This window comes from Chiloscyllium punctatum, chromosome 16 (genome assembly GCF_047496795.1).
Source record: "Chiloscyllium punctatum isolate Juve2018m chromosome 16, sChiPun1.3, whole genome shotgun sequence".
NCBI classification, from domain to species: Eukaryota; Metazoa; Chordata; class Chondrichthyes; order Orectolobiformes; family Hemiscylliidae; genus Chiloscyllium; species Chiloscyllium punctatum.
In genome coordinates, this window is record NC_092754.1 from 31,374,081 (window position 1) to 31,394,033 (window position 19,953).

At 41.9% G+C, this 19,953-nt stretch overlaps 1 protein-coding gene across 3 annotated transcripts in view; it reads right to left on the reverse strand.

The window, feature by feature from the left end:
- LOC140487128 (rho guanine nucleotide exchange factor 10-like protein) overlaps positions 1 to 19,953 on the reverse strand; it is a 205,014-nt gene that overhangs the window by 108,234 nt on the left and 76,827 nt on the right. Inside the window, exon 1 of one of the 3 annotated variants that reach the window (XM_072586668.1) lies at positions 7,637 to 7,839. The exons of the other annotated variants lie outside the window; for them this stretch is intronic. Coding sequence (XP_072442769.1) covers positions 7,637 to 7,665 — 29 coding nt within the window. The 5' untranslated portion in view covers positions 7,666 to 7,839. Of the gene's footprint in view, positions 1 to 7,636; positions 7,840 to 19,953 lie in introns of those variants that run through there. 3 annotated transcript variants of the gene reach the window in all.

Sequence of the window (19,953 nt, forward strand, 5' to 3'; positions counted from 1 at the left end):
TACGAATGTTTGCTTTTTTTCCAATGCTGCCATACAGTGGCATAGCTCCATAGCTCCATCATCCCCAAATCTCCAACTTCTATCACTTAAGCAATATGACTAAGAAGCAAATGATCTGTTCATTACTACATTGTTACCTGTTGAGCTTTCTTAGCAAACCTTCAATTGCATTTTATGCATTTTAACACTGCTACACTTCAAATGTACTTGAATGGATGGCAAGCATTTTGGAAAATCCCACAGATATCAAAAGACAGTTTGTAAATATGAGTCTTTATCTTACTGTATCCAAAGTACGCAGGTATATTACTCAATTGGACACTTTTTACATGCTAACCCAGATTTAAGTGTTAACAGATAATTCAAAGGTAAGACGACATTATAGCCTAACAAAACAGACTACAGACAGGAGGTGGAAGACCTGGAAAAATGGTGCACTGAGAACAATCTAGCTCTCAATGTCAGCAAAACCAGGGAACTCATTATTGACTTTCGGCGAAATGTAACTCATGCCCCCTTACACATTAACAGCACAGAGGTGGAACGAGTGGAGACTGTCAAGCTCCTGGGAATGGTCATCCACAACAAGCTTTCTCGGAGTCTTCATGTGGACACACTGGTTACAAAGGCCCAACAATGTCTCTTCTTCCTCAGGCAGCTGAGGAAATTTGGCATGATGGCAAATATCCTTGCCAACTTTTATGGGTGTGCCATCGAGAGCATTCTGTCTGGATGTATCACTACCTAGTATGGCAACTGTACCATTCAAGATCAGAGACAGTTACAGAGAGTGGTGAACCCGGTCCAGACAAAGGCCAACCTCCCATCTATAGAATCCATCTACCAGGCCCGCTGTCAAGGAAAGGCTGCCAGCATTCTCAAAGATTCATCCCACCCTGGCAATGTTTTTCTACAACCTCTACCATCGGGGAGAATGTACAGAAGCCTGAACACACGCACCAGCCAGTTTTGTAACAGTTTCTACCCTACTGTTGTTAGAATATTGAATGGACGCACAAATTCTTAACATTCGCCTGTACCTGCGTTGTTGTTTTGCTGCTGTTTGCCTATTATTTACTATCTATGCTCCTTAACTATATGATCTGCCTGTATTGCTCACAAAACAAAGCTTTCACTGTGTTTTGGTACATGTGACAATAAATTCAACTCAATTCAAATTCAAATTCAAATGAGCATTTTTTACATGCAAACCCAGATTTAAGTGTTAACAGATTATTCAAAGGTAAGAAGACATTACAGCCTGACTCAAACCTGTCCATACACCACAGTTTGCCTCCAGAAGGGATCATTAAAACAAAGACTTGCATTTATATAGTGCTGTGCACAACCACCAGACCCCTCAAAATCACCTGACAGCTTCGTCACTGATTTGAACTAGAAAACACCACAGCTAGGTTGTGCAAAGTAAGCTCCGATAAACAGTAATGAGATAACAAATAATAATCTGTTTTCTTTTGTGATGTGATCGAGGGGTAAGTTTTAACTAAGACATCAGAGAGAACTTTGCTTTTCTTTGTTGGAAGAGTGTATCAGGAGACCTTTTAAATCTATCCCTGGCAGCAGCTTGAGTCTAAAAATAACATCTCTTCTGAAAGATAGCACCTCCCACAGTGCAGTACTTCCTCACTACAGCACAAGTGTGTTTGCATAGATTTCTGTCCTGGAGACCTGGAGCGACTTGAACATGGAACGTTATGACTCAGAGGCAGAAGCACTGCTGACTGAGTGATGACTGATACCGCTGATCATTACTGAATAATACTTTTTCCCTTAAACTTGGGCACTAGGGGGCTGCAACCTCTGCCTTTATTGAGATCCGTTAGCGAACTATAAACCAGTAACCAACTGTGAACTTTCTGGTATCCATGATGTAACCACATCATGCAGTCATTTACTAATTGACAGAATAATCTGTAAACTGCAAAACAGCCCAATACAGACAGGATAGAGCAACACGAGTCAAAACACGCTGTTATTGCGCCAACGTCAGCTCAAGTTACTGCCACTACAGTGACATGCCATTATCACTAATAACTTCACCTATGTCTGCAAACTTTCCAACAAGCACCAAGACATGGCTTGGCTGGTGGTGAGAAGGGCTCTGCCTGTGAGATCCTTTATGCACGCCCGGACTCTCAGCCGCACCACACGCTACCCTCGAAGTGGCTGTGGGGGGGAACGAGACTGTCACACACCTCCTCTGGAATGTGCCTACGCAGAAGACGTCTGGAGAGGAATGCAGAGTTGTTTGTCGAGGTTCGTCCCGAGCAGCGCCGTGACGCGGGACTCTGTGCTCTACGGCCTGTTCCCCGGGATGCACACTGAGACAAACATCAACTGTGTCTGGAGGATCATCAACTTGGTGAAGGACGCTCTCTGGGCGGTCTGAAACCTGTTGATCTTCCAGCTGACGGAGTTGACCATGACTGAGTGTTGCAGACTGGCACATTCCAAGGTCCAGGACTACGTGTTGAGGGACATGCTGAAGCCTGGGGGAGCTGCCGCCAAGGTGCGGTGGGGAAAGACCACCGTGTAACATCTGCCTGTCTAAAGAAGAACAGGGGGCCCACGCAGTCATTTGGGCTCTGCTGACGCCTCAGCTCAAAATGTAATTGTTCCGACCTGTAAATAGGAATGATTACTCTGTTTTTCGGTATGCAAAGAAATGGAATGTTTACATATGTATGGCATGTCCAACTGTACAGACCATTAAAGTATTTTATGAATAAATTTTGAAATTAAAAAAAATTCAGAGGTGAATTAATCCTCCTTTAGGGGTGAATTAATTCTCCTTGCCGAGCGTAGCAAAGGAGCTGTTACAAACAGAAGATGATACTTCTTAGCTTAAACCTCGGATTGTTTTTTTTAATAAACATTCAAAGGAAGGCATTTTACACCTCCCCTGGTTATATGCATAACACAGAAGACAGTATTCTGCATCCACTGCATTCTGAAGGATATCTTACAATTTACAATAAAAATCTTGAACATACACTCACACACATACACCTCCCACTCCCTCCAGAAGAGCAAAGTAAAAGTAGTGCAAAATCTAGACATCAATTAGCTCCGCCATGATCTGATTCAATGGTTGAATGGCACAAAGGGTCAAATATCCATTCATAGAGTCATACAGGATGGAAACAGACCCTTCAAACCAACTAGTCCACGCCAAACATAGCCCCAAACTAAACTAATCCCATCTACACTTGGCCCATATTCCTCCAAACATTTCTTAGCAAGTCTTTTAAATGTTGTAACTTTACCCACATCCACCATTTCCTCTGGATGTTCATTCCCCACACGAACCACTCTCTGTGTAAAAAGGTTGTCCCTCATTTCCTTTTAAAATCTCTCTCCTCTCACGTTAAAAATATGGCCCCTAATCTTGAAATCCTCCACTCCAGGAAAAATATACCTGCCATTCACCTCATCTATACCCATCATGACTTTCTAAACCTCTATAAGATCATGCCTCATCCTCCTATGCTCCAATGAAAAACATCCTAGACTATCCAGCTTCTCCTTAGAACTCAAACCCACCATTCCTTGCAATATCCTGGTAAATCTTTTCTGAACTCTCTCCAGCTAAATAATATCCTTCCCATAATGGGACAACCAGAACTGGACACAATACTGCAGAAGAAACCTCACCAGCGTCCTGTACATCCTCAACATGACTTCCCAACTCCTATACTCAAAGGTCTGAGCATTGAAGACAAGCATGCTAAACACCTTCTTAACCACCCTGTCAACATGTGATGAAAACTTTAAAGAATTATGTACCTGAACCCCTAGGTCTCCCTGTTCAACAACATTATCCAAGGCCCTACTTTTAAATGTATAACCCTTGCTCCTGTTTGTAAGTGCAATACCTCACATTTATCCAAATTAAACTCCATTTGCCACTCCTCAGCCAACTGATCCAATTGATCAAGATCTCTTTATGATCGTAGATAACGTTCTTCACTGTCCACTATACCACCAATTTTGGTATCATCCACAAACTTACTAACCATGTCTTCTATATTCTCATCTAAATCATTTATACATCATTGCTGTGTGTTCATAGGATGAGTGATCAAAATCAGGATTCTCAGCTCAGGAACACTCGAGATTATTTCAAATCACTTCTGCTGTTCAACCTGTAATCTAAACATGAAGCTGTAACCATGCATGACCCGAGATTTTTGCAGTTCCATAGTAGACCAAGTTGTGTCATCAAGAATGTTTAGAACTTTAGAAAGCAAGGTAAAAGACCAGATAGGCGATGCTATAAATCATCTTATCTGGATGATGCTTATGCTTGGATTTTTAAAAGTTGAAGGTTTTAATAGGAAAGACTGACAGAGACATCTCCAGATGGTCAGTCCTGCATGCTGTAGCTCAAGTCTCATTGATCCCATCAAACTTTTTGATCAGGCTATAACACATCGATGCCTTGATTATCAGTAAAATGCAGTGCGAGACTGAAATAGACAGCACGGCTTGATGAGGAACACCTGGAAGGCAACACAGTTAATATTAAGAGCTATCACCTCCCCAGTGATATTTCACATAGCTCTCTCCTTGTCTTGACATATCTGTAACATCCAATGATATTTTCTCAACAGAAAACAAAAGCTGGCTTGGTGAGTACTTTTGAGGCCAGGAGATCATGTTTCTTGTTACGACAACATGCTTTGCAAATATGACTTTATTCCCAGTGGTATGAATAATGTCCCCCTAGTCTCCCCAACTGAGATAACATAGAACAACACAGCTAAAAGAGTCCATATTAACCATTCTACCTCTTTAAGAGAATTATTTAATTAATTCCATACCTTGTTCTACTTCATAATTCCAAATAATTCTGGAAGGTTGGGAGACAATGGCCTGGTGGTATTATTGCTGGATTGTTAATCCAGAGTCCCAGGTAATGTTCTGGGGAGCTGGGTTTGAATCCCATCCCATCCCATGCAATCACATCAGCTGATGGAATTTGAATTCAATAAATATCTGAAACTTAGAGTCTAAGGATGACCTCAATCCATTTTTGGGAAATACCCATCTGGCTCACTAATGTTCTTTCAGGAAAGAAACTGCCTCCCTACCTGGTCTGGACTACATGTGACTCCAGACCCACAGCAATGTGGTTGACTCTTAACTGCCCTCTGGGCAATTAGAGATGGGCAATAAATACTGGTCTAGCCAGTGATACCCTCATGTGAACAAGTAAAACAAAAGGTTTCCAACACTCTTTTAGGGAATGTATTCCAGATCACACAATCGTTGCTTAAAAATATTTCCTCAAGTCCTGTTTGATTCTTTTGGCAACTATCTTATATCGGTATCCCAGTCACCGACAATCTTGTTGGCAGGAAGAATGGCTCTTCATTCACTTTAAAAAAAAAGTTTATAATTTTGAATACTGCATTAAATCACTCCTTGTTCTTTTCCTCTAAATAAAACACAGCCAGCTTCGCCAACTAAAGACCCTCATTCCTGGACAGATCAGCCAACTCAGCTCAAATGACTCTTCACATCCGATGCTATATTTAAGGCTCAAAACTGCTCCAGACAGTACCTGACAGCCCACAAGGGCAGATAGCTTCTGTCAAATTCAATCACATTCAATGTCAAAAAAGGACAGCATGTGTTGGTGCGATGGTTTGCACTGTATTAATTGTACAATCCAGAAAGGTCTATGTTTGAGTGCCCAGTCTGCACCAACTTAGCTTTTTCAATTGGAGAGGAAGTAGGTACACTATCTGAACATCCTCACAGGCTAAGTCCAAAGAAACTGGCTGGCACTCTCTTTACTTTAAATTGTTGGAAGTTATTCTGAAAGATAGGATTTATATGCATTTGGAGAGGCAAGAAATGATAGCGCAGTTTTGTGTGAGGGAAATCATGTCTCACAAATTTGATTGAGTTTTTTGAGCAAGTAAACAAGAAGACTGACAAGGGCAGAGCAGAATACATTGTTTAATTGGACTTTTGCAAAGCCTTTGACAAGGTTCTGCACGATAGATTAATTAATAAGGTGAGATAACATGGAATTCAGAGTGAGCCTGTCAATTGGATACAAAATTGGCTTAACAGCAGGAGACAGAGGATGATGGCTGATGGTTGTTATTTGGACTGGAGGCCTGTGACCAGCAGTGTTCCACAGGGATTAATGCTGGTCTACTTTCGTTTGTCATTTACATAAATGATTTAGATGAGAGTATAGAAGTTAGCACGTTTGTGAATGATACCAAAATTGGTAGTATAGTGACAGTGAAGAAGGTTTCTCAGGTTACAAAGAGATCTTGATCAATTGGGTTGCTTTCTATTTATGTGTTTAGGTTTCCTTGGGTTGGTGATGTTATTTCCTGTGGTGATGTCACTTCCTGTTCTTTTTCCCGAGCTACAAGTCTTCTCAAAACTCGCTAGTGGCAGATGGAGTTTAATTTGGACAAATGTGAGGTATTGCATTTTGCTAAAATAAACAAGGGCAGGACTTATACAATTAAAAGTAGGGCCTTGGGTAGTGTTGTAGAACAAAGAGACCTTGGGTTCAGGTACATGATTCTTTGAGGTTTGCATCACATACAGATAGGGTAGTTAACGAGGCATTTAGCATCTCCTTAACCACCAGAATGTTGCTGGGATTGGAGGGTTTGAGTTATAAGGAGAAGCTGGGACTTTTTTCATTGAAGTGTAGGAGGATGAGGCATGACTTTATAGAAGTTTATAAAAACCTGAGGGGATTTCAATACGAGGGCATATTTATATGGTGAGAGGAGAGACTCAAGAAAACCATGAGGGGCAGATTTTATACACAGAAAGTGGTTCATGTGTTCCAGAGGATGTTGTGGATGCAGGTTCAGTTACAACATTTAAAAGACATTTAGATAAGTACAGGAATTTGCACCAAACGAATGTTTGGTGGGATATGAGCCAAGTGCAGGCAGGTGAGATAGTTTATGGTGTAGACTTGTTTGACTGAAGGGTGTGCTTCCGTGTTAATGATGCTATGACTCTGCTACTTGATATCCCTCCACTATGTGAACGTCCCACATTTTCAACTGAGAACAGGATTGTCCTCTGCTCGGCATCCTGAGGAAAAAGAGCCTGTTACTCTTCACTGTCTAGGCTGACAAATGAATACCAATGACCAGGTTGAGAAGTGATGGAGAATGGTTAATCTCTGTGGAACAATAACCAGGAGTTTGTACCTCAAAGAAATGGGAGAAAAATCGATAATGTCGGAAATGTAATTGTTATTATAAACCAGAAAGAAGATACTTCATTTCAAACAGTGATATCTCATTCATGTATATGGTAAGGCATAGTGAACCAATAATCTAAATGTGTTCATTTTGGAAGGAGGAGAAGATATAAAAGGTGAGACTAAAATAAAATAAATAATCTACTTTTGTAACCCCCTTCACTAAACTGAAGTTCCTCCCGGGTAAACTATTTTGGATTAGTCATATGACAGATTGAATGAACTTGTAGGAACATATACCTACAGCCAAGCATGATATTAAAGATATATCCACTCCATCGTATGAATCTTTACTGGGGAATTTAAACAACAACCACCACCACACTGCCATCAGCCATGGAAACACCACCGACCACCTACCTGTTCCAGGCTCCACTAGTGCAGTTCATGTTGTTACGCAGGGATTTAAAGGTCCACCTCCTACTCCATCCCACCTGTCACATGCAACACCCACATACACACACCACCACACTTGATGTTTCTCCTCTATCTCTTTCTCCATGAGGCATTTCTCTTTAAAAACAAATCAACTCTTTTGAATCCAGTAACACACATGCTCCTGCTTTGAACAAACCATTCTAACACAAAGAGAAATTTTCCTGTGTTTTCTCGGTCACTGGGGAGGAGCCAGTGACGCTGTGAAGAAACATGCCTGACAGTCAGAAATCACGTGCACATTATTTGCATTCTAGTGAAGAAATTAACTCTTTGATATCATTCCCATTCTCCCTTAATGAATAGGATCTACTGTCATTCTGTCTCTCTTACATAATTGATATTGACATATTGTCACTGCATTTACACAGCAGGTATGCCTTTAAGTCTGTTACATACTTGGAACAACACTGGGCATGCAGAGCCAAAGTATAGTGTTCCAATGCGCCATCATCTGGCTGAGGGAAATGAAACCTCTTAGATGCATCCAAATGCTGGTTACACACACATTTTTGAGTCAGCTTTTCCCATGCACTAAAACATTTAAAAAAATGAAAAGACCAGTCAGTTGAAACCTTTTTTACGTTGTGTGTGTTTTTATTCCCCACAGTGTTTGCAGTTTAACAGATGGCACAAAATCAGGGGTGCTCTTGGATTACCCGCTGGTGGTGATACATAACAGTGTTGTGCAAGAACAAGACGATTTTGAGGGTCCAGCATAAGACATTTCTGAGTTAATCCCAGGACGTGGGTGTTTGACACAAAACTGGCAGATTTTCACAGGGTGGCTGGTTTAATGGAGATGCACAATGGACTCTTTTTCTAAGTATGGGTCTTTATCACCTTTAATAGAATGTGGGAGTTTGTTGCTTTTGAGTGGCTTATTGGGCCATTTCAGGGGGCAGTGAAGAGACATTGTGGCAGAAGTCAGACCAGACCAGTCAAGTTCCCTCCCTAAAGGGCATTAGTGAACCAGATGGACTTTAACAACAATTGATGATAGTTTCAAGACCCCTATCACTGATTCTGTGTGAAAAAGCTGCCTATTAGGTCCTTTTTAAATCTTCCCCCTCTCACCTTAAACCTATGCCCTCTAGTTCTGGACTCCCCAACCCAGGGAAAAGACCTTGTCTATTTATCCTATCCATTCCCCTTGTGATTTTATAAACCTCTCTAAGGTCACCCCTCAGCCTCCGACACTCTTCTCAGTTTTCTGAATGAATGTAAATTCTATCAGCTGTCAGGGTGAGGCCTGAATAGATGTCCCCACAGCATTCGCCTGGACCTCTGACTTACTGGTTCAACAACATTACAGTCATACCACTATCTCCCCAACTGTTTTACTTTAATTTGATAGTGAAGGGACATTAACAAGTTTAAGAAGAAGCAGCTTTTTACAGCATCTGTCTATACAGGCCTAAGAGTGCCTGAGAGAGTGACATGGATTGTAATTTTCCTTTCCTCAAACCAGTGGTGTACCTGGTTTGGATCAACACAAAAAGGTTTACACTACACAGTCAAAATAATGGAAAACAATTTTACTCTTCTTGCATTTGATGAGTGCAAAAGTGGTGACATTTAAAGAAAACAAGTGTGCCAATATGAAATCAATTTGGCCTCATTTCAGATTGGTGCAGATTGTAATAACAATTCAAGCCCCCACCCCCTCCTGTCAATTAATAAAACAAAAGGGAAATGCTTGGGGGGGCAGGACTCTGAAATAAAATCAGAACAAAATGGAAGGTCTCAGCAGCTCTTGAGAGATAAACGGAGTGTTCATGTTTCAGAACTGATCATCAGAAGCTGGATATAGACAGCTTATACAGAGAAAAAAGTGAGCACTGCAGATGCTGGAGTCAAAAGCTGGGGCACTGGAAAAGCACAGCAGGTCAGGCAGCATCCGAGAAGCAGGAGAGTTGACGTTTCGAGAATAAGCTCTTCATCAGGAATGTGAGGGGGGCCCGAGAAGGCTGAGGGATAAATAGGAGGGGAGGTGGGGCTGGGGGACAAGGTGGCTAGGAATGCAATAGGTAGATGAAGGTGGGGGGTGATGGTGATAGGTCAGAGTGAAGGGTGAAGCGGATAGGTGAAAAGGATTAAGGAGACAGGACGCCAGCTTGTGGAACGTTTCAGAGAACATCTCTGGGCCACACATACTAAATAACCCCACTGCCCTGTAGCCAACCACTTCAACTCCCCCTCCCAGTCCGCCAAGGACTTGCAAGTCCTGGGCCATCTCCACCAGTAAACCCTAGCCACCCAACGCCTGGAGGAAGAGTGGGATAGAAAATTCAACAGGGTTCAAGAATCTGGATGGAGATAGGGGAAAACATAAAAACAAAAGTAAAAGGAGGAGGAGTAGGCCATTCAGCCCATCAAGCTTGCAATTCAATGAGATAACACGACTAATCTAACGGCAGTCTTAGCTCCACTCTCCTGCTCCTTCCCACCCCCCACCCCCCCCCCCCCCCAGCAACCCCCAAACCACCTCTTGTCTTGCAGATAAATCAAGTTTGTTTAACTCCGCTGTTAACATATTTAATAACCCAGCCTCCACTGTCCTCTACGGAAAAGAATTCCAAAGACTAACGGCCCTCTGAGAAGAAATTTCTCCTCATCTCAGTCTTAAATGTAAACCTCTTAATTTTGAAACTGTGCCCCTAGTTCGAGATTTCCCACAAAGGGCAGCGTCCTCTCACCATCTCAAGGACCTCTCCTAACTGCACATATTGAATGAGATATACTATACTCCGAAGAGTATAATCAGCTGTGTGATGAACTTCTCAGAGTACAAGTTCATCTCTCTTTAAGTAAGGAGCACAATACTTTAGGTGTGGCCTCAGCAATGCCTTGAATAGTTGTAGCAAAACATTCCTACATTGTTACGTCATCCACCTTGCAATAAAGGCCAACACCTCTCTTGGCTTCTTAATCACAGACTGTACCTACATACTAACCTTTTGTAATTTATCTACAGGCACACCCAAATCCCTCAATACCACAGTATCTACACTCTCTCTACATTTAAGTAATTTTCTGATTTTCTATTCCTGCGAAAAAAAATGAAAGGGTTGTGGTAGCATCTTCTGTGCTTGTGTTGATGCTGGGAAGGTTAAGAACAGGGTTCAGAAATGTTGGAGGAGTGAATCAAGTGTTGCACAGGAAATGGTTCATTAGGGCACTGAAAGAGGTGAATGTTGGGCAATGGATTGAGTCCAGTCTCAGAAAATCATGCACTCTTCAAGATTAAAACAGGAGATGTTCTATAAAATCTGAGCCTCATTCCTGATCCCTGTTCAGGAAGTAGTTGACACAACAGCAGAGGGCTCACATAGGTTGCACCCCAAGTACCACAGTCATTGTTTATCCCACCTGAACCAACCCCAGCCCTCAAACTAAATCCAAACCTGTGTATTGAGCAAACACTGACCTGATCTCCACGACCTGGAATTATTCTCAATGGCCTGTCAGAAACAGTGCTAATTGGCCAGTTTCCTAGGAGACAAGGATACTTGAGAATCTAGATCTATCAGGTTTCCAGATCTATCAGGTGACTTATAAAGTTTAAAAATCCCCAATTCCGTCAAACAGGTTTGGAAGTGCCAAAGAATTAGTGCTTCAAGAGTAATGATGGGCAACAGGCCAAGTTTGTTTGTTCGTTTAACAAAGACCTCAAACACAAGTGTCACTCAGACTACAGGCCAACAACCTCAGGCATGGAGAGTATCTCTGAAGGTCTATGCTATGCAGCCATGATGAACTACACCACTGAGTATTTTCCGACCTTGCCAGTGCTACCACATAAGGACTTAGATAAATTTTAGCTACCAGACGAATGAATCACTCATTCTGTTGTATCTCCAGACACTGGTCAAACATCAACAAGGAGAGGCTTTTATGAGGAGAAACACTTTAGAATGCACTATCAACACAGATCTGAGGAAGGGTCACTTGATCTGAAATGTTAACTCTTGATTTCTCTCCACAAATTCTGTCAGGCCTGCTGAGCTTTTCTGGCAATTTCAATTTTTGTTTCTGACAGTGGTTAGCACTGCTGCCTCACAGCACCAGAGTCCCAGGTTCAATTCCAGCCTCGGGCAACTGTCTGTGTGGAGTTTGCACATTCTCTCCATGTCTGTGTGGGTTTCCTCCGGGTGCTCCGGTTTCCTCCCACAGTCCAAACACGTGCAGGTCAGGTGAATTGGCCATGTTAAATTCACCATAATGTTAGGTACATTAGTCAGAGGGAAATGGGTCTGGGGGGTTACTCTTCAGAGGGTTGGTGTGGACTGGTTGGGCCGAAGGGCCTGTTTCCACACTTTAGGGAATCTAATTTACAGCATCTGCAGTTCTGTCGTTTTTTTTGTTCACAATGGATCAGGTCTTGTCTAAACTAGCCCTCTTCCTGAAGGAATGAAAATGATCAAGAACATTTCTGTGCAGTCAAACGTAAAGCCTTTAAAATCTCATGAAGGAGACTCCATGTTATTTAGAGGATCTATATAAAACTGTCCCAGCACAAACAGGAGATTGTCGTTCGAGGTTAAATCTTCAAGCCCCAAATAAAGGAACCTCAACCTGAGGTTTCCAAAATGCCAGTGTTGCAAGTGCTGGCTCAATTAAATCTGTCCATGTGCATGGTCTAGATGTGATTAAGAGAAACTGATACTTATTGGCGAATGATCAGGGCAGATATAGAAGAAACAAAAATGTAGGGTCTTACAGGACAGTTGCATGTACCTGATTCTGGGCCAGAGGGTATTGGCTCACTCCCACCTGCTCTGGAGGGGTGACTGAGCAGGTTGAAGGATTCTTTTATGTCAGGAACTTAGGAACAGGCTGGTCTATGAAAGGAAGTGAAGGCTGTGCAGATGTTGTACATTATATTGTGAGTAAATCCATGTCAAAGACAGATCAGTTCCCATTTCTTCCTTCACCAGATGGATGTTTAGCAACAAACAATAGACCCTGTCATGAGAAAGCAGGCCCAATTTCAACATACATAAACCAGGCTTCTGTAACTGGGGTGAGAGAGGGCTATATGGAGAGACTTGTTAGGAAAATGGGGACAATCTTTGTTTTATTGGGCAAGATATCCAACATGTCTAGTTGCTTTCTCAAATCATTCCCAGGATTGGTTTGATATGTATTTATGAAAGATTTATTGGCATAAGCTGGAGCTGTGCACAGAACATCAGGATAGGTGATGCCATAGCTACCTTTGACTAGATTTCTAACAAGCGATTGATGAAGTACTTAAAATTTATTGTACCTTAGAAAGCGAAATAACTCCACCGAGGCCAGTATCCCAATCACCAAGTTACCCTTTATTTACATGTGTATGGTGCTGGTCACTGGCCTGGTTTCCTCAGAGCCAGCCCTCAGCACAAACAGAACCTCTGACACTCGTGGTTTTTTTTTAAAATTTTATTAAATAGTACAAAATACAGTTATTAATAAACAGAAAGCAGCAGTTCACAAAAAAACCCCACTATATACAGGGGAAAGGGCAGCAAAGCCAAACCCCAAACCCCACCGTTGAGGGAGATGAGAACAAACCTCAAATCCCACTTCCATTCATCACAAAGATAACGGTAACAAACAGAGACTAGACAGTGCAATCAAATCAGAAAACAGTGCATAGAACATACACCCAATGTAGCGATAAAAAGACACCTGACACCCGTCCGCACCACATACTGATCAGACAGTCCCTGGCTAGCCTTCGTGCAGGCCAGTCATCAGCCTTCCGGTCTCCGACCATCCCACGTACTGACCAACCTCCCCCAGGCCGACCTTCCTGTTTATATCTGACAGCCAGGGCACCCTGAATGTACCAAGTTAACAGCCCCAAATCAGAGAACTCCAATTCTATGAGATCCACCTGGCTGACCTTGTCTCAATCACTAAAATAAATTGCTATTTACTTTGCTTGTTCCTGTGCACCTGAATGAGGTGTGAACAGTTAGACACAGTTAGCTCTTTTCTATTGAAATATAGAGAACACTTAAAACACAGTGAGCAACAACTTTGAAATCTGTGTTAATGCAGTTGGTTTTTAATATTTTTGGGGGAAATGAAGAAGGGCCTACTTGTTTATGGACACTCAGTGGTGTTTATTTGATTATGTAACTCCAGCCTTGAACCAAAACTGTCCAACAACCTGTCAACCCCTAATGTGGCTTTTCTGTTTACACTGGAGCATTTGTCAAGCTCTGCTGACCTGTCAAATTACACAGTAATGGTTTAATTTGCACTCTGCAAATTAATCCCCAGAAATTTTAATATCTCCAGAAAATATTTACATCTTATGTACCAACCACTACCCTGCCCTGAAGGATTGTTCTACTATTGTTACTCGTGATTATCTTCTATTATCCTGATTGTTTTACAGTAAAGTTTGGTCTCTATGTAAACAAGTCTGAGCAGAAAAGACCACTTTGTTTCATGGGAACAATAAGGAATGGTTCTAATCCTAGTTTTAATCCATAGCAACAGGCCAATCCTCAATCAACAGCTTTGAGACTGCCCTAAAACAAACAGACAGGACAGCTACTCCCACAGCCACACCTACCAGGCTGACAGGTGAGACAGTGACTAGTTTCGGGACAGTCTCTGAAGAGATTTTGTGGGTCAGTCCAACGTGACAGCCTGCAAATACAACCTTCTAACTGTGTCAGGAATGTATTTGTGGCACCTCTTCCTGCTTTTTCGGCTCAAATATTCTTTCATTTTGTCTTCCATTCAGCTTCAGTTTCTCGGAGACCCTGCAGTGAGCATTTCAACTTGCAGTAACATAGGTTAATGGAGAAGTTTTGAAGTTCAGTCCCTTTTTCAAGTTGGAAAGTCCAGCAGCTAACCCTAAATAGAGTAAGTGCATTCAGAAAGCTAGTGAATGATCAGCTAATCCATTCTTTGGTAAAGCTGGTACATGGAAGAACATTGGCCTGGATGCAGGGAACACTTCCTGTTACTTGAGTAGAGAATAGTTTATCTTATAGGCAAAAATGAGGACTGCAGATACTGGAAACCAGAGTTTAGATCAGAGTGGTGCTGGAAAAGCACAGCAGGTCAGGCAGCATCCGAGGTGCAGGAAAACTGATGTTTTGAGCAAAAACCCTTCATCAGAGCCTCTATTCCTGATGAAGGGCTTTTATCTGAAACGTCGATTTTCCTGCTCCTCGGATGCTGCCTGACCTGCTGTGCTTTTCCAGCACCATTCTGATCTAAACAATAGTTTATCTTATATTCACCCAAGCAAGAAGCCAGTAGATCAGCTTAACAGCACACTGAAAAGGCAGCACCCCTCTAAGCAGCACTCCTAGGCCCAGCACAACTAGGGCTTACTGCAGGATTACTACATGCTTTGAAAATAGTCATAAGGAATGTTGAATCACCACGATCTTATTGAATGGCCGAGCAGGCTGAAGAGTGAATGGCCTACTCCTGTTTTTAGTTCTTACGGGCTTATAAAAGCCTCGAGACCTCTCCCAGCTCAGGAGCTCTCCCTGTTCTCCGCAGTAAAAGTTACTTTGAGTCAGAAGAAAACCAATTTATCTTTTCTTCAGCAGTTGCTGTAAGCTGTAACTTTTAATTGATTAGTCAGAGACATTTTTTGAGTGAACCAGCCACTCTATGAATCTTGCATGGCAGTGGAAGGATTCAGAGAAGGATAACGGAGAAGCAGCATTCTAGTCAGCACACCCATCTCAGCAGATCTGTCAACAGAAACCACTGAACCACTTTCTCAGCTTTCCCTCTGTTCATAATACCCACTTTTTTTTCTCAAGGGGATTAGAGTTTTAAACAGTGGAGTTACATGCCGATACTTCATGATTGTTAAGCTGTAGTTAACTTGCAATTAATAAGAACAGAAACCTGGTTCATGATTTCTGTCAATCTGGGTCTAAAAGACAGGTAAATTGGGAAATTCTATGTACTTTAAGTTTTGTGACAACTCTCGGAATAGCAGGGTTTGATTTCCTGAATGCTACTCCAGTGAGGCATAACAATTACAAAGATTCATATAGGTTCAAGAAATTTCTCATGTTAACCAAGTGAGGACAGGAGTTGGGAAGTCATGTTGATGTTGACAGGACATTGCTGAGGCCTCTTCTGGAATACTATGTCCAGTTCTGGTCACCCAGTGATAGGAAGGATATTATTAAGCTGGAGAGCATTCAGAAGAGATTTACCAGGATATTGCTGGATATGAAAGGTTTGAGTTATAAAAAAAGGCTGGATAGGCTGGGACTTTTTTCACTGGAGCGTAGAAGGTTGAGAGGTGACTTATAGAAGTTTATAAATTAATGAGGGATATAGATGGAGTTAATGGTGATTGTTTTTTCCCGTCAGATGGGGGATTTGAGGACCAGTGGGCACATTTTTTTAAGGTGAGAGGAGAGAGAGATTTAAAAAAAACATAGGGACAAATTGTTTATAGAGAGGATATTTTGCATGTGGAATAAACTTCCTGACGAAGTGATGGATAAGGATATAATTACAATGTTTAAAAGATATTTGCATTAATACACAAATAGGAACAATTATGAGGGTTTTGGGTCAACTGAAGGCAGGTGGGGCTGGTTTAGTTTGGGATTATGTTTGGCACGTACTGTTTGGACTGAAGCATCTAAGTTCTAAGGAAGGGTCACTCAACCTGAAACATTAACTCTGATTTCTCTCCAGAGATGCGGCCTTTCCAGCAATCTCTGATTTGCAGCATCCGTGAATTTTATGAAATTCTACTAATGGAGACAATTTATAAATAAGTATGGGTAAGCCTCTTGACTACAGCAGTGTATTTCAGCTACGTTATTCTTATCTACAGATTCTGTAAGAGTGACTAGATACTAACCACAAGTAGATTTTTCCTAGACTTAATGTAAAGAATAATGTGGTTGGTCTTAAGTGATTCAAATCCAGTAAATGCCAATGGAGAAATTATTTTCAAACTATTTAATGTCTGATGATGTGCTTAATGCTCCATGGGAGACAGTGAGCAAAGCTCCTGCAGTTTCTCATGCACTTATTTTGTCTGAATATTCACCTACTTTCAACAACATTCTGGTATTGCACAAGTGTCATTCTTTCTGCTGAGTTACCTTTAGAAATTTGAACACCTTTTCTCCAACCTGAGGCATTGCACATCAGGAACCAAACAATATCCACTGCCCCCATTTTGTTTCTGGTTCTTTGAAAATCACGTTTAGTCTGGAAATGTCTTCATCAAAGTCACTATATATCTAAAGTATCTTTGTGCAAAACAGAATATGGAAAGCAGTTTATCTTCAATTAAGAGTTATGAACCAGACCAGACCCCCCCCCCCCTCAAAATAGTTTAAGGTAGCCTAGACCTTAACTTTTTCTTATTTCAAAGGCAAATATGAAGTGGTACATTCCAGGTGCAATGTGATTGGTCAAACCACTTGGATGTTAAGTAAAACACAATTAATTCAAACACGATGTTAAAATACAACAAAAGAAAGAACTTAGAATAACTTAACTTTATTTTAAAAAGTAACAGAATAATAGAAACAAACAGTAACTATTACTAATTAACTGTACTGATATAGTAACATCTCATAAACACACCCCTTAGCAAAAACGCAAATTCAGAAAAATAGATTTTGTCTCATGTAATCCATCAGCTGAGGAAGAGAACGCCCAGCTTTCAATTGTAATGGAGAAAGGGAAAAATGGCTTCCACTTCTCCAAGCCCAGAACAGTAATTGCGTAAATCTAAATCTAAAACTTGAAATCCTGATCTGTAAGAGCTGGCCACACCCATCCAGGTTGCTTTTATTGTTCCAACTTTTAAAAATAAAAACCCATAGTCTCATAAGTTGTTTATAGTCTCAGACTGCTTAGCACCTGTCCCCTAATCTCTCTCTAAAAGAAATAAGAAGAAAACACATCTCTTAAAACCACAGCATCATCGCAGAAGGAACACCCAATAATTATCCTGCTATGGGTGACACGGCGGCTCAGTGGTTAGCACTGCTGCCTCACAGCACCAGGGACCTGGGTTCAACTCCAACCTTGGGCAACGTGTCTGTGTGGAGTTTACATATTCTTGGTTTCTTCCGGGTGCCCTGTTTTCCTCCCACAATCCAAAGATGTGCAGGTTAGGTGAATTAGTCATGCTAAATTGCCCATTGTGTTCAGGGATTTGTAGGTTAGGTGTCTTAGTCAGGGATAAGTATAGAGTAATAGGATAGGGGATTTAGTTTAGGTGGGTTACTCTTTGAAGGGTTGGCGTGGACTTCTTGGGCCAAAAGGGCCTGTTTCCACATTCTAGGGATTCTATCTTCTATAAGAATAATTGTTGGCATACTTAAATCAAGTTGTCAAATCATCTCAAGGCTTCATTGTTGAATGAATTATACGTATCATGTTTGATTAATTTCAATTGAGGAAAATGCATTTAAGGAGCCCAAACCAATAGTGGAAGCGTTTTTTTGTTCGGATCTTTGATCTTCCTGAAACGGATTAATCAGTTATTAAGAACCAATGATTCTTCGTAGCCAGACAGTCTTTCAATGAGAGACAGATCCATTTGAGGATAGCCACATTAAAGTGTTCATCAACAACATTGCTCATTTTTGATGAAGTAATAACCTTTATTTTTAAATTGAGGAATCTAGGTGAAATCACAGGCTCTACAGTGCAAGGCTGCACAAGTTGCAAAGAGTAGGAGCATATTCAAATCAGCATTTTATCTTCGATACCTAATCACTAACATTGAAGTCAATGCTAATTAGAAATGATATTAATAGAGAAACAATGTTTTGGGAATGTGAAACTTGTCTTTTAAGAGATGTCTCAGGAGGAAAAAAAAGGAAACCTCAATTATGTATAAAAGATTCCAAGGTGGAGTATTAGGTTGCCTTGGAAGCAGTACAATTAAGATTTATTGTCTTTACTTATCTTTAAAGAACCACAAAAATAGGTAATGTGATGTACAAATTTTAGTGCTGTGTACTGCCAAGAATGCAGGCTGTACTGCCAATGACTAGTGAATTGTATCAAACAGGTGAAAGTGAGGACTGCAGATGCTGGACATCAGAGTCAAAGATTAGAGTGGTACTGGAAAGGCACAGCAGGTCAGGCAGCATCAAAGGAGCAGGAAAATTGATGTTATGGGCAAAAGCCCTTCATCAGGAATCCTATGTCGATTTTCCTGCTCCTCGGATGCTGCCTGACCTGCTGTGCTTTTCCAGCACTACTCTAATCTTGATTGGATCAAACAGTACATCCCTTTAGCTGCTTGCATTAGACAGATCCTACTTTGCCAGTCCATGCTTGTAAAACTCAGGGTGTAGGATCCAATAGTGGATGTGATTCTACGGTTGGGCAACTCTTACATAACAATCCCAAATTTTTTTTTTTATTTCAAAAATATACTTTATTCATAAATGATTTGATGGTCTGTACATTTGATCATGCCATACATATGTCCATATTTACAAACACAGATTCGACTTTATCCTTGTCATTCGCATTTACAATCCTGTGCATTTTTGAATCTTGTACATATAGATATATTTGGCTGAGGCATCAGCAGAGCCCAAAAAAACGTCCGCATTGGCCCCCTGTTCTTCTTTAGGCAGGCCGATCTTACACGGTGGTCTTTCCCCACCGCGCCTTGGCGGCAGCTGCCCCAAGCTTCAGCGCGTCCCTCAACACGTAGTCTTGGACCTTGGAATGTGCCAGTCTGCAACACTCGGTCGGGGTCAACTCCTTCAGCTGGAAGATCAACAGGTTTCGGACCGCCCAGAGAGCGTCCTTCACCGAGTTGATGATCCTCCAGGCGCAGTTAATGTTCGTCTCGGTGTGAGTCCCGGGGAACAGGCCGTAGAGCACGGAGTCCCGCGTCACGGCGCTGCTCGGGACGAACCTCGACAAGCACCACTGCATTCCTCTCCAGACTTCCTCTGCATAGGCACATTCCAGAAGGAGGTGTGTGACAGTCTCGTCCCCCCCGCAGCCACTTCGAGGGCAGCGTGCGGTGCGGCAGAGAGTCCGGGCGTGCATAAAGGATCTCACAGGCAGAGCCCTTCTCACCACCAGCCAAGCCACGTCTTGGTGCTTGTTGGAAAGTTCTGGCGATGAGGCATTCTGCCAAATGGCTTTGACAGTCTGCTCAGGGAACCGCTCGACAGGATCCGCCCTCTCCTTTTCCCGAAGGGTCTCAAGGACGCTACGTGCTGACCACTTCCTGATGGACTTGTGGTCAAAGG